The sequence below is a fragment of the Balaenoptera acutorostrata genome, chromosome X, assembly GCF_949987535.1.
Source record: "Balaenoptera acutorostrata chromosome X, mBalAcu1.1, whole genome shotgun sequence".
Classification (NCBI taxonomy): Eukaryota; Metazoa; Chordata; class Mammalia; order Artiodactyla; family Balaenopteridae; genus Balaenoptera; species Balaenoptera acutorostrata.
Window position 1 is genome coordinate 107,493,090 of NC_080085.1, and position 15,492 is coordinate 107,508,581.

At 40.1% G+C, this 15,492-nt stretch overlaps 1 protein-coding gene across 1 annotated transcript in view; it reads left to right on the forward strand.

Annotated features, from left to right (window-relative positions):
* Positions 1-15,492, forward strand: part of GRIA3 (glutamate ionotropic receptor AMPA type subunit 3) — a 287,984-nt gene that overhangs the window by 254,445 nt on the left and 18,047 nt on the right. Inside the window, exon 13 of the mRNA XM_028165001.2 lies at positions 8,549-8,796. Coding sequence (XP_028020802.2) covers positions 8,549-8,796 — 248 coding nt within the window. The remainder of the gene's footprint in view (positions 1-8,548; positions 8,797-15,492) is intronic.

Sequence of the window (15,492 nt, forward strand, 5' to 3'; positions counted from 1 at the left end):
AGGTGACCGGAAACTGATCTGGGTTTTCACCTGCACCTTTGGAAAGGAGACAACTGAAATAGTATTCCTTGAGGTAGAAGGAAACCTGTCCCTGGACTTTAGAGCACAGCATGAAAACGTCAGGCAAAGGCACTTGGGACGTGTACTTGACGTTTGCGAGCAAAACTCAAATGTCCAGGCAAAAGGTGACCTCGCCTGCACTGAAGTTATCTAAAAGTCCAGCCCCCAAAATAACTCAGCCAGGATCAGAGCACACCAAGAGAAAAGTGAAGGACAGAAACCGGTATTCCATTCGCTTCCTCCCCCTACTTTCACTAAAACACAGTCACAGCGCAGCCACTGATTGCCGGAGGCAAAAGGAAACTGACAAGCAGTCTGAATGTTTAGAAAGGTGTGAACCGAAGTGAAGGAAATAAGGACAATGAAATTGGGGCTTCAGTCATGCTTTAGAAATGAAATCATTTCCTGTGTGCCTTGCTCCAAGTCAACATGGAAACCATTTCCTTTGCTTCAGGGAAAAAATGTGTAAAATTCAATGATTCCTTTTCTCAAATGCGCCTAATCAGAGCTACTGATTTCTTTAAAATGTGTGTCAGATGCATTTGGCAAGCCAGATGTGCTCTTCCTCTTCTGCCCCAAATTGCTCTGATCCCTTCACATGGTGAAGTGTGGACGCCAGGGGCCTGTAGCAGTGTTACAGTGTATGACAAGAATGTTCACTTATTCCAGTGCCTCAGTGGGAAGAGATTGCGGTTAATTTACAATTTGCCCCGATTTTAAACAAAACAAAACTTGAAGAAATAAACGTTTTTGAAGGTGAGTTGCTCTCTTTCACCAGAAAGTATATGGTCAGTGTTAGAGCTGAAGAGGCTGGGCTTGTTGTGGAGAAAGTGTGTCTGTAGCCTTGAATTCAGCAGACTTGGATGGGATCTCAGCTTTGTTCCTCATTAACTGTGTGACCTGGGGCAAGTTATTGAGCCAGTGGCAATCTCCGAATTTCTATATAGGAGGCCCTTCAGGGTGGCATTCTGGTTGGGATCTATCTGGAAACTATGTTTGCATAGCAAGCACACAGTTTTTCCCAGACATGTTTGTTTGGTGACTTTGGGGTGGATTGGTGGAAAAGAGCAGGTAGGTTAAAAGCCCTCTGTGGCCCCTCTTGACATCACCGGTATGCACAATACAAACTACAATCTGCAGACAGAGACCCAAAGCCACCTTTTTTTTCATTTGTACCACCTGGTAATGCCACCTGAACCTTTATTAAAAGCAGAAATTTCAGAGGGGGCTAAGTAATTCAGAAGAGAAAGCAGATTATAGTTTTTAATGATGTTCTCTTAACGAAAGGTATGATCTAGAGAAGAAATTGACCAAACTGTTAAGCAATAAATAGTCCACAATAAAGTTAGAGAAGGCAAAAATGAGTGAGGGGAAGGCATTTTTGTTGGAAACTCTCACCATTTTCCCCTTTCTTAGTGTCCTGTTCATAGGGCTGGTCTTCTCCAGCCTCTAGAAGGCACCTTATATGATACCAGGAAACCCACTCTCCTTTTCGGGATGTGAATCCCCTATTCAAACAAAAATTACCCCTTGCTCAAGGGTAACAGAAGCCCTTATAACATCAGTGAACACCTCCATGAGGACCAAGACTACTGATACCAAAAAAGGGGTACAGGATGGATAAGGAAGAAAGACAGTGAAATCAGGGGAGACAGAGGCTGAGAATCCAAAGCTAAATCTAGCCTCTTTTTGACATGTCTGTACAAGGCTAGTCTTATACATACAGTGATGCAAATGGACAATATAGGCATGATGGCAACAGTGGCCAAGACAAATTAATAAATACATAAAGCTAGACCATTCCCCTTTGAGGAATAATGGAGTACGAAGTAACTGAAACCATCTTCCCCTTACCCTTCTTTCATTCTGCCCTCTCAAATTATTCACTCAGAACACATTGTACACATTTGAGGCATAGAGATGTCACAAGCACCGATACTATCTTCACAAATTATGTAATACTTAGCCTGCAAGCTGACAGTAAATTAATACCATAAAGTGAATTAGCAGATTATGCCTCTGTTGACAATTATGCTTTCAATTTATTGGTCTGTTTTGTGAATGCAGTTAATTCTCAACTATCAACATATCTAAATATGCCTGTTGAATCCTGTCAAAGTGAAAAATTGTGCTCATGTCCAGATCGTGGGAAGAAATGGTCTCATTGTCATTTGTGCTAGTGCCACTATATCAAGCATATTGTGGTCAATTCTGGGGGCCAATTTTAGGAGGGACTTTGAAAAATTAAAAAATATATATATCTGGGAGATGGTGACCAGAAGGGGAAGGGGATGACTGGAATTCACGCCATACAAGTAACAAGTGAAGCCCGTTAAAATATTTAGCTTACATAAGAGACAATTAAAAGGTGACACGGTGGTGATAGTCCTCAAGCTGTACATCATGTGGAAAAGAGAGCATAGTTATTCAGTAACACTTCAGAGGGCAGAACTAGGACCAGTGGGTAGAACTACAATTTTAACATTCATTCGTTGCACAGATACGTAGTGAGGGTTTCCTGCATGCCAGGCATTATGCTCGACAATGGGAATACAGAGACAAAAAAAGACGTAATCCTTACTCTGAAGAAGCTCAGAATCCACTGGGGATGACCATTACAAGGCAGTAAAATCAGTGCTACATACAGTGGAGAAATGGAAGCCGAGAGGTTGCCCAATTCAAGCAAAAGGCAGAAGTAGGATTGGAGGGGGGAGAGGCTCTCATGAGAGATGTCAGCCCAACAAAAAGAACTTTCTATCAACTTGAACTGTCCCACCATGGAGTAAGCTACTTCCTGAGCCTCTTGTGAGCTAGGGAGTGCCTGACCGCCAGAGGCATCTGAGCAGAGAAGCCATTGCAACACTGGGTGAAAGGCTGAACCAGATGGTTTTTAAGGTCCCTTCTGTCCCTAAAAGTCTGTTACTCTACTAAGTCCAACTGGATGTTCTATTGACCAAGTGAATATTCTAATTTAACTCTCAGGGAAGCAGAAAATTTCATTCACCAGGTCTCCCCAGTAGTGGTGTTCTGGCTAATGAGGATTTTAATGTATGAACCTCAACTAAACCACAAAACATAAATTTAAAAGGAAATTTGCTAGATAGCTAGTGGGAAGCAGCCGCATAGCACAGGGAGATCAGCTCGGTGCTTTGTGACCACCTAGAGGGGTGGGATGGGGAGGGTGGGAGGGAGGGAGATGCAAGAGGGAAGAGAAATGGGAACATATTGTATATGTATAACTGATTCACTTTGTTATAAAGCAGATGCTAACACACTATTGTAAGGCAATTATACTTCAATAAAGATGTTTGAAAAAAAAAATCGTCCCATTTTATAGATGAGGAAATTGAGACACATAGGGGCCAGATCATTTATACACTAGGCAAGTGGGATTATAACACAAGCAGTGTGACTCCACGCTCTCAACCACTGCACCATACAGTTACCTTGTGCTGACCTGGGTCTACAGAGGAACACTTTTACGCACAGTGACAAGGAGCAACCAACACCATTGCAAAGAAAGCCAAGGGCTGAGTGGTGGGCTGAGCGCCCTCACTAATCCCTTGCTTCCACACACCAACCCCACAGAGCCCAAGATTCAAATTCTCACCTCAACAAAAAAGCAAACTTCTCCATATCATTGACCTGCATGGTCTATCACAAATAGTCAGAACAGTGACTGTGGAATCCATGAATGCTAGTGTGCTACTTTATCTACTGTTTTGGGTTAATCTGTTCCTTCCCCATTCATGTATTTCTCTTTCTGGATTTCATTTGCTAATTATCTAGCAGTTCTAAGAGAATTTCTTATGGCCTCTCTACATAACCATTGTTTACTCCTTCTTAGGTACAGAATGGTGCTCTGTGGGATGAAATAAATGAATCATGGTGGGTTAGAGAAAAATGAATTTGCTGTTACACATCCTGCCCATAATTTCTAAAGTTTCTTCCAGATGATTGAGCTAAGGTCCAATACCTTTTATTGCCTTCAATATTTCAGCCAAAATAAGACTGCAAAAAAAAAAAATGCTAGCGATATTTTTTTCTTTTTTTCTCAATGTTATACTGTCACTTAAATACTAGTTAGGAAGATAAACATTTCAGCTTAATTCTTCTCACTGATGAGCCATTTCTTTTTCCCCTTTCTAACGTCCTTCAGAAATCAGTCATCAACCAGGACCCAATCATTTCTGCCACTAACTAACTTTTCATTTACTGCATTCATTAATATCTGTTGCATGTACACCACACACATTTAAAGTACCCACTTCAAGTACTGCCATTTATTCTCCTAGAAATGCATCATTACCTAAAGGAATAAACCTTTTAACCTGTATCAGCAATCAAAGAGCTCAAGTAAATGATGAAGTAAATGAGTCCAAATTATAGTACACTCAGATCAAAATTCATGGACCCCTTTGCCCTTGCCTTATAAATTTATCTTTGGAAGTAATGGCCTATTTGCAAATTGTGTAAGAGGCAAATTGTTCTAACCCCCTCTCCCTTTCACTCAGATTTGATTGGGCCAAGATGAAGAACACAAAATGCCTCTTTGTAAGTGAACAAAGGTACATACCTACCACAGTGTTGTCTATAATGGCAAAATATTGGAACTGGCCTAAGAGTCCTTCAGTAGGGGATTGGGTAAATAAGGTATGATATATTCATAGATTAAAATGCTATGCAGCCATTACAAAGGAGAAAAAGTATAAAGAGATGCAACGGAATGATAAAGACCAAATTCAGTATAGAGATTACTTTTGGCCCAGAAGGAGGGATATGCAATCAGGGAGGATACATAGGCACACTTCAACTAACTTCATAATATTTTATTTCTTAAGTTTCGTGGCAGGTACACAGGTGTTCTTAACATAATTTTTTATATCTTTCTGTGCATCCGAATTATTTACTACTTTGAAAAATTCTTTGAGCAATTGTCTAGGAAATTCCTACTGAAATAAAATAAAGTCATTGAGAATATTTCATTATGATGCTTAGAAATTGTTTCATGTGTCAGATGAGGATAATGTGATGTGAAATGAGCATAAATGTCAATGGATGAGATTTCATTTCAATCTTAGGAGGTCTTGATTATTAGGAGGAAAGTTATTAGTGTGGACATCAAAGGCAGGCTAAGTGGCAAAAAACCAAACAAACCACGGATTATAAAACATATATCCTGAGTGGTTTAGCTGAGAAAGATCTTTTTTTTTTTTAATTAACTTTTATTGGAATATAGTTGATTTACAATGTTATATTAGTTTCAGGTGTACAGCAAAATGATTCAATTATACATATAATTGTAAAGCAATTATACTCCAATAAAGATGTTAAAAAAAATTATACATATACATACATCCACTCTTTTTTTTAAGATTCTTTTCCCATATAGGCCATTACAGAGTATTGAGTAGAGTTCCCTGTGCTATACAGCAGGTTCTTATTAGTTATCTATTTTATATATAGTAGTGTGTATATGTCAATCCCAATCTCCCAATTTATCCCTCCCCCCCTTTCCCTGTTGGTAACCATAAGTTTGTTTTCTAATAAACCTATTTACGAAAAAGAAAGATCCAATGATCTTTAGAGTAACTTCAGCTCTAGAATTCTACAGTGCTATAAAATTAGTGCTGGTAGCCATTTTCACCAACCTTCTGATATCTTTGACCAAGAATCTTATTGTCACCCTGATCAGGCCTAAGGTCAGTTATTAAATATATCTTGAATACCTACCATGCATCAGGCATTATGCTGGATTCCAAGAGGGCTACCAAAATGAATCAGGCATGGACTTGTCCTCAAAATCACCCAGTAACATGGAGAAGACAGACCCATAGCCAACTCACCTTAATGCAATTTAGTAAAAGCTCTATAACAAACATACGAACAAAGTACTTTGGGAGAATAGCTGAGGAAGCACTTCTGTGGGGTCAGAGGTGAGTCAAGAAAGATTTCACAGAAGACATGATATTCATTCTGGATCTTGTAGGGTGAATAGGGACAATTCAGGCAGAAGCAAAAGCATAACCAGAGGTAGAAGACATGCAAATGTGTGGCATATCTCAGTGAACAGTGAGTAGTCCATTCTGACTGGCTCCTAGGAGAGTAGTCAAGATCATAAAGACTCTTGAATATCATACGTAAGAGTTTGGATTTTGGCCTGTAGCTATTAGGGAACTATCGAGAACTTTAAAGAATGAAGTAACTTGATGAGATTTACATTTGGAAGGATCACTGGAGGATAAATTGAAGAGAGAGGTGAGGCTGGGAGACCAGTTAGGAGGCAATGCAGTCTAGACCCAAAACTGAGGAGAGCCTGCCCCAGGACAACGGTAATGAGAATGAAAAGAAGACAAAAGGACAGACCCTACAGGCATTTCTATGTTAGAATAAACATGGCATAATGAGAGGCTGAAGAAAGAATAAAAACCAAACTTTCTAGCTTGGATGTTAGGTAGTTTGCTGATGAATTTAGAAGGAAAACCAGGCTGTACAAGGAAGACAGTAAGTTTGGTTTGGAAATGTTTAATCTGAAAATGTCTCCAGGTCCATCAGGTGAAGATGTCCATCAGCAAGGCTTGTTTGCTATCTCCCCAAACCATATCCTGAATCCAACCTTTTCCCTCTACCTTCATTGCTCCCAGCCTAGTCCAAGTCACAACCATCTCTCCCCTGGTTCATTAGGATAGCCTCCTAACCAATCTCCTTGCTTCCACTCTGGCCCACCTCATAGTCTAGTCTCCATACAGCAGCTAGAGTAATGCTTTAAATTTTTAAATCTGATCTTCTCACACTCCTCCTCAAATCCTCCAATGGTTTCCTATCACATGTAAAACAAATCCAAACTTTTTACCATGACCTACAGGGCCCTACAAGATCTGACCTCTGATTATCCTTCTCAGCTCTTTGCCTACCTTTCTCCCTTTTGTTCATTTGGCTTCAGCCATATTGGCTTTTTTCCTGTTCTTTATGCAAATCAAGCATATTTCATCTCAGTGAATAATTTCAGTGACTCAGTGAGGATCGGATTGCCATAAACACAATGCTTAATTTCCATGGTGATAGTTCTGGGAGTGCAAATAATTCTGGAATTATTTGAGCAGGTCCAAGCAAGCCTCAAGAAAGAAACAATGCAGCTGGCCAAAGTCCAGAGAAGAGCAGCTAAATAAACAATCCAAAAAGCTGATGTAGAGGCCAGAAAACACCATAAAAGGATGCTTGAAAACATGGCATGTGTTTATAGTTTCTACCAGGCTATCTCACTTCTGGTCAAAGATTCTTTTTAATTTTTCTCTAGGGTTTTCATTCCTAAGGATCTAGCTCCCAACCCGATTGTAAGTCATGGGGTCACTGAGACCATGCTTCCTTTATATTCTCCAAAATGCCTAACATAGACCTGTAAGTATTTAGTACACGTTCTAAGGACCACCTGAACTGGATTGAAGTTTAATGGAATTAAATTCAAAAAGCTAATGATGAGGGAAACTTGGCATGGTACAAAAAACTAACAGTTTGGAGGGTTTGACCTCAATCTGAATTGAGGGAAGGACTCTCATATTCTTCACACCCCCCAGCAGAGTGGTTTGTATATAGCAGGTGTTCAATAAGTATTTGTTGAAAGGATGGATGAAAGACTAAATATGTTCATGAAAACTCAAGCAGTAGTGATTGATAGAAAATAATGCTCCAATGACAGGAAGCAGTTTTTTTCATTCTGTCCTTGTCGTATAACAGGGATGCCATGCTTATTTCTAGACACTCCAATTTAAGAGAGACACTGCTAGCTAGAACCCCATGGGAGAAAGACCAGTGGGGGTTCCGGGAATAGTATTAGACACCAGTGGAGTTTAACCTGATGAAGAGATGAAGAGGGGGCATAACAACAACCTTGCAATATCTGAAGGACCATCATGTAGAAGAAGGAACAGAATTACTTTGCATAGCTCTAGTGGATAGTAGTAAAGGGTCGGAGTCATACAGAAACAAATTTCAGGTCAGAATAAGGAAGTACTTTCTTACAATAATTAATGCCCCATACTGGAGTAGGCTAACTAAAATGGTTGTACACTCCCTTCCAAGAGCCGTTTTTTTTTTTTTTCAGGCAGTAAAGGGTAATCACATAGCAGGATAGTTTAGGAGTGATTTCTGAATTGAGAGAAAGATTGAACTAAGAAAGTGTTTTTCAATGTGTTGTAACCCATTATTGGAGCCATAAAATCAATTTAGTGGGTCCTGACTGGCATTTTTCTAAGTGAATTCAAATAGAATAGAAGATATCAGAGAGCATCACACATAGCAAAGATGAGTGTGGTTCTGAGAAACCTATTTTGGAACCATGTTTACATATGTATGAATATACTTACTGGGTTGCAGTGTAACGTGCTTTTCTTACTGTGGATGGCAATCAAAACTATTTGGAAACCACTGCACTGAGGCCTCTTCCAGTTTTAATATCTGGTAGCTCTAAGAATTCTCATCTCTGTCGCAGAGATCCAAGATTGCTGTCTATGAGAAAATGTGGTCTTACATGAAATCAGCAGAGCCATCTGTGTTTACCAAAACAACAGCAGACGGAGTGGCCCGAGTGCGGAAGTCCAAGGGAAAGTTCGCCTTCCTGCTGGAGTCAACCATGAATGAGTACATTGAGCAGAGAAAACCGTGTGATACGATGAAAGTTGGTGGAAATCTGGATTCCAAAGGCTATGGTGTGGCAACCCCCAAAGGCTCAGCATTAAGGTGGGTGGAATAATATAACAATATCCGTGTTGTTATAGTATTCCACCTACCCTGATGCATTTTGTTGTCATTTTCTTTCTTGTGGATTTTGAGGTAACTTTTAAAAGTTTAAACTCTACAATATTCCATGGAGTTAAATAAGACGGTAAATTATGGTTTCATCTATTTAATGCATCCATTTTTTTTTTAATGTTCTCTCTCTGTGTTGTCCTCTCTGACTGTTTGTTGCTGTTTTAATTTTACAGTTCAGCGGCTTTTTCAATTTAAATGGTAAAAGCCAAGTTATGGTGCCATATGTGACGAATGTTAATTGCATGGATGTGGTGTTTTGTTACTTTCTTTATCAAAGACAATCTCCCCATCCCGCACACTTCAGTTTTGAGCAAGTGTTATCCTCCATGCCACCTTCCAATATTTAACCCTGTATTTGCTGTACAGACATTTTTATAGCTCCACGTTCTGTGAAATTTAGCCAATTTGTCCTCTTGTGCTCCTTTTTATACGTTAACGATTTCCTAAGCATTTGTGCATTTTCTTACAAGTTATGTTTTATCGTTTCAAGAAATGCTGTTAACCTGGCAGTATTAAAACTGAATGAGCAAGGCCTCTTGGACAAATTGAAAAACAAATGGTGGTACGACAAAGGAGAGTGCGGCAGCGGGGGCGGTGACTCCAAGGTCAGCCTCAATGTCACCACAACCGGGTACCCTTAGTGACGAGTAATCGGCAAGACTGTTATCTTATTATTGAGGAGAGAGCACAAGACTCGCACATCAAGTGGAATGACCAGGTTATTCCCCTGCCTGGCAGCTTTGGGACCTAGAAAGGCTCCAGGGCACCGCCCGCATTTTTGATCTAACTTGGGTCCCTTCTTAAACTCCCAGACAGAGGCTCCCCCCATCCACACCCCTTCCCTCCCCTCACACACCAGACCGCTTGCCTTATGAAGGCCGTGGTGTAGGTTTCAACGCCCTAGGCTTTCAAGAGCCCGAGGCTTTCCTTAAGACTGTCCCCACCTGCCTCAGATGAGTGGTGTGAGAAATCAAATCCATCTACTGAGAAGTCAGGTTACAGCCTTTTCTCCCCTAAGGCATGATGGTATGGTGGTTGTCCACAGTGGCTGGTTGGCTTCTTCAATCATGTGCGTGAGTGATGAGACTTGCTCTCTATATGTGATGGCCTATTTAAGCTGGCCCCACTCAACTTGAAAGCCAAAGAACAAGCTCAGTTTCAAGTTAAATGGGGTCTTTCTTCAATAAGTCACCACATATATAGACTTTACAAAGATATTTTGTATATTTAAACAAGCGCGTCACCTAACCAATGCTCTATGTGTATGAATCCCTGCCGTGGCTTCTCCCTATAGCTGTGTTCTTAGTTCAGGCGGGTCTAATGGTTATCCAGGCTGCCGCTGTGAGAAAACCCATCTCACTTGGCATTCCTTTGGCTCCTTAATGCTCTTCGGGGCTAGAAAGAATGAATAGCCTTCAACCAAGCAACAAGAAATAGGGGCAAGCTCAGAAGCCACAATACCAAATGATGGAAAGACACGTTGGGTAAGTACAGGAGAGCACCTGGAAACAGAATCCTCCATGGCTCAAAGGGCATGAGAATTATATTGAAGCATGTAAGATCGGCTCTTGTACGACCAAGATACCATGGGCGTCTTAAGGTGAAGAATAGTGTTTCCCAATCAGAGACCAACAGACAGGCAAGCCGAAACTTTTCTCCTTCAGAGACAATGGTTACACCTCTGCTCCTCTCTTTCTCTCTCCACTCCTCAGGATCCTGACAGAAAAGTTAGTTTGCCAGTCTGCAGTATAATATGGGTTTGGAAACACAGAGCACTTTCCAAGAAATAAATTTAAAAACGACTTTCTTCAGGACATAATCTTACCAAGCATTGGCGAGGTCTTTTGCTGTAAAACCTTGATTAACCAGAGCTCACCTAACCAGTACCCCAACTAACTGAATTGCCCCCCCTCAGTACTCCACATTGATGAGAAAGCAGCAATAGTACCAAAAAAAGAAGACTGCAAGGAATTGATTTTTTTTCAATCACTTGCCAAGAGATGACCTATGGTTGGGTCACACTCAGCTCTGTCTCCTCTATCTTCTCTCCATCTGGATTGACCCTCAAACATTAGAGGCCGCTTGCCTGAGGCGAGAAAGTGGATACAAGCATTTTGAGAGAGAAAAAAAAAAAGTGTGATTAGCCGAGAATGAGACAAAATGAGTATTCTTATTGAAAATTCCGTCCATTCCTTATGGATTCCAATTAATCAAGGTTTTACTATGTGTCAAAAAGCAGTAACTTCCTCTCCCACCAGTGTGAACTGATGCTATTGACTTGGCTCATTTGAGTTTTGTAGTGGCTCACCTGATGCCTAGAGTATTTAGAAACTTCTTCCTGGTCTTTTTTCTCATATTATTATTAGGCCACGGAGAACCTAATTATATCATTCAAGTGAGTTGCAGAGTGAAAAATTGAGCTGGATTGGATACATGGCTGTTACGAATTCACCATTCATACCCAGCAGGGTTAAGAAGGAGCCATGGACTGTATCAAGATGACTCTAAAACATCCACAGGATGCCAACTGCCCAGAAGTTTTCAAATAACCAGATGTTTGATGTTACATAAACAAACAAAACAACCTGCACACATCTGGATGAATTTTTACTTTTCACCCAGTTATTTCCTCAGCTAATACTGCTGCAAAATTATCAAGTAACTTTGTTGCCAGCCCCACGATTTCCAGATGATCTGATTTTTGATATGCAAATAGAAAAATATTTCAGTAGATCCTAGATATTTCCAACTTCTTTGACCATAGTGCTACTTGCCAGGCATCTTTCAAATCACTTTTTTTTGGTCATTCCTTCAGACAACCTTTTGAAATAAGTCGACCCCTTTCTCAACTATGGATAATAGTATGATCAGTGTTGCATATCCAACAATTGCTTATTCCGTTTCTGGAATACCAAGGAGCTTGCCTTTATCTCCTTCCTTCTTGCTACCTGCAGTTTTCTGAGAGTGAGCAAGAGAAGGGGCAAGAGATGAACTTGAATCTGTGTTACCACTATTTAGTGGTGACGCCAAAAACAAATCAATGGAGGAGAAGGTAGAAAAGGCAGTGGAACCTCATTACTTTGGAGCCCTCTAATTTATAATTTGAGATAAACTGGACAGGGACCAGTCTACAGTCTAAGAGAGGTCAAGAGAGGTTTGTTAAGCAAATGAAGAGTTTAGACTAGACTGCCAGTTGAATTTTTCCTTAAGAGAACAAACCTTTTTCAAATGTCGGAAGCATTGTTTTAGGTATAATCATATTCATTACAAATTTATCTGCTAAAGCAGTTCTCACGAGGACCTCCACTAAGGCAATGTTTTATAGTGAGTTTGAGTTACAAAACAGACTTAAATGAAACTGTCATTCTTCGAAGCTATTTTGTAATTCAGGACTTTCTTCTTCAGATAATCCTTCCCCTCTGTTAGTCCAAATCAGTGAGTTTTAACTGTATTAGTAAAATGGCTTGAGAATTACATTTCTTTATTGTATTCCATCCCCAGTTAACATGACAATTGACAAATATACCATCATTTCATAGAGAAAGTGAGACCCAGAGATGGTGGTGACTTTGAGAAGGTCACACAGCTAATGCTGTCACAAATCTCTGCTGACTTTCAGGGTCACCTCTGGTGATAATATTGTAGGCAGCAATTTATCACATCTACCCATCCCATGAGCAATGTGAATCTGATTGCATGTGATATATTTCCATAAAAATCAGGTTTATTCTCAACTACCTTGGTTACAAGGCAAATAGCATATTTAAGCCATTCCAGCCCTCAGTACTGATGACTAAAAATGACAGTAATCACAAAGCCTGACATTTATGAGTGCTTTTACTTTTTCAAAAACGCTTCTACACCTATTATCTCTGAGACCAGGAGACGGAGAAAAGCATGTATTACTTATCTCTCTCTCTCTCTCTTTCTCCCCTGCAACCTTTCAATAATGATAAATGGGCAATTATGTTAAATTGTTGACTTTTCCCCCCTGACATGAGACATTACACATTCTAAGCCTTTTCTCAAAATGTTACTATTCTATGGAAGAAACAAGCAATGGTCAGGCTGTTTTAAATGTGCACTCGCTTAAGCTAATGAAATAGAGTTTTTTATTTTTCTGATACAATGAATAAAGACAAGGTCAGTCACCAAGGTAGCCCCTGCACCAGACCCACAGGTTAGAACCAAAATTCTGCTTGGTTTTACCAATTTCCTAAACCTGGGCTAATTGGGCCTAAACAAATCAGACTTGATCCTTCCATGATGGACTATAAATGCCCAGGCAAGGATCATGGAAATTAGAGCTGTGGTTTGGGAATTTTTAACCTGCAAACCACCCTTCTGTGTTAGTGCTTTATTACATTGTGTGTGCAAATGCAGTAATTAAGAGCCAATAGTTTGTTTCAGCGACAAACTCCAATCACCAGGGGTTTGTGACACAGCCAGTGAGAGTCTGTCGCTGTAAATCACAGCAGAATGGAGATTCAGCTGCTGAATTCCCACATCAGCCTCCCTCCCCAGCTGCCTGTGCCCTCAAACTTTCAAATTCTTCTGATCCCCCCACCCACCCTGCTTCATTCCCTTAATCTTGGGTAAAGGGCACGAGCTTAGCTTCCCCATGTAACCTTAACCTTACCTGAAGGGGGCTGGTCAATGAAACAATCTATTTGTGATGGGTGATAAGGCATTATAAACTCTACCCCACTTCACCCTAGAATTGTCTTGGTTTTAGTTCTATCCAGGGATTTAAATCGACTTCCAGTGTGCATATTTTCCAAGCTGAAAATCAGCACACTTTGCGTGCTTTGGGGGACATTGGAACAGAATGTTTAAAGGAGACCATTCTGAACTACTTGACTGCAATGAGAGTTGCCTTAACTTGTAAGGCATATAGGCAAGTAAGGGATAAGGATAGGATATGAACTTAAACTTCCATTAATTAAATAAATGGTTGGATGACCATTATGATTTATAGAGTATTGATAGAGAAATGCAGTTTTATTATCTTCACAAATATATAGGAACTAGAATAAACTAACCAATGTGATGCTAGGAAAGAACTTAGGGAACTTGTTTTAGTAAATTCCAAAAATGGCTTGCAATTAAAATTAGTTGTGCTTCCTTCCACATGGGTGCTTTTAGAGTACCTAAAAAGAGTTTGTTCTCTTAAGAAATTCAAACACGTTCCTCCTCCCTATCACTAACAATCTTTTTTTTTTTAATCCCATACATTTGCTTAGCAAGTGTCCTATTCAGAGATAGAAAAAAATTTATACTTTAGGACAGCACATTTCCAAATGTCCTCGGCTTCTGTTTGGTGGTACAGAGATGAATGAGGTGGTACTGTGTTTCCTATATATATAAATGAGATCCTCAGTTTTGTGTGTATTTCCTCTTCTTCCATGTATGTCTACAATCCTCCTCTTCTATGCCACCATCTCTTAACCACTTCTCTTCCACACCCAGAATTCTTTGACATTCTTGGGCCTTGGGTAATTGATGTGAATCTGCATCTGTCTTTTACCTGCAACAAGATGGACCTTTTATTGGCAGGAGCCATCCCTAAAGGTAGACATTTTGGATATCCAGGGTTAAGATGGATCCCAGTGACTCTCTATTGACACTGTTATGTGTGTAGTCAAGAATCATTACAGATTGATGGCACTTCCTGGGTCTTAGAAGAAGTTCCTGTGAATCACCGAGACTGGTTTGGGATCAAAGAGTAGGGTGAGTATATTATGCTCTTCGTTGGTTTGCATGTCTCTATGCTGGTGCCGCCTCCTGGAAGTATGAAGAAACTGACAGTTATCTTCCCTGATAGTGACTAAATTTGCTCCTTGAACTTACTCAGGTTTTCTTCCCAAGAGCAAACCCGCACTTTCTTTCAAGTGGCTGCTTCAAACAAGGGACCTTTTTGCCTTAAGAACTGAACCAGTCCAGTGACTACCAAAACCATTGATTTTATCAGATGGTGTTAAAGAATAAATTCTACCACCGGAAAAAAAAAATTGTAATCCAGAAAGAAAACGTTTTTAAAAATTAATCCATTCTAGTGAATTTTTTTTTTTTTTTTGAAATTGACTGCGTGGCCTTGACATGGTTTCTATGATTAGGATGTGATTATTTGCCTTTGGTATTATCCTGATAACTTGAATGTGTTTCTTATTGACAAATAATGAGCAAATGTCCAACACCAGAGCTACAGAAAGAGCAGCAGGACTGAAAAGCCTGAAGGTAAGAATGCTGTTGAACAATTGCCAAGAAGAAAGACACCGCTGCAGTGCACAGTTAAATGGTACATGTCTATGCCCTTTCTGCCCCTCTAAGACCAAATCATTTGGTTTCCTTTCATTTGGAAAGAAGATTATAGAACTGCACTCTCCGAAAGGTAGGACAGCCATGGAAAAGAAACACGAAAGATTTGAAATGATTGAAATACATTCGATGAGGGTGGGAATTGAGGTTGGTGGAACAGGGTGGGGGCAGATTTCTTTTATGGAGAACAACTGAAATCCATTCTCTTTTGACTTCCTAGAGAGCGGTATAGCATCTGGCCCTTGGCACATGAGGCAAATCTCCATTTGTCAAAGGTGGCAAAAGTGTGGTCCAAGCGCTAGATTC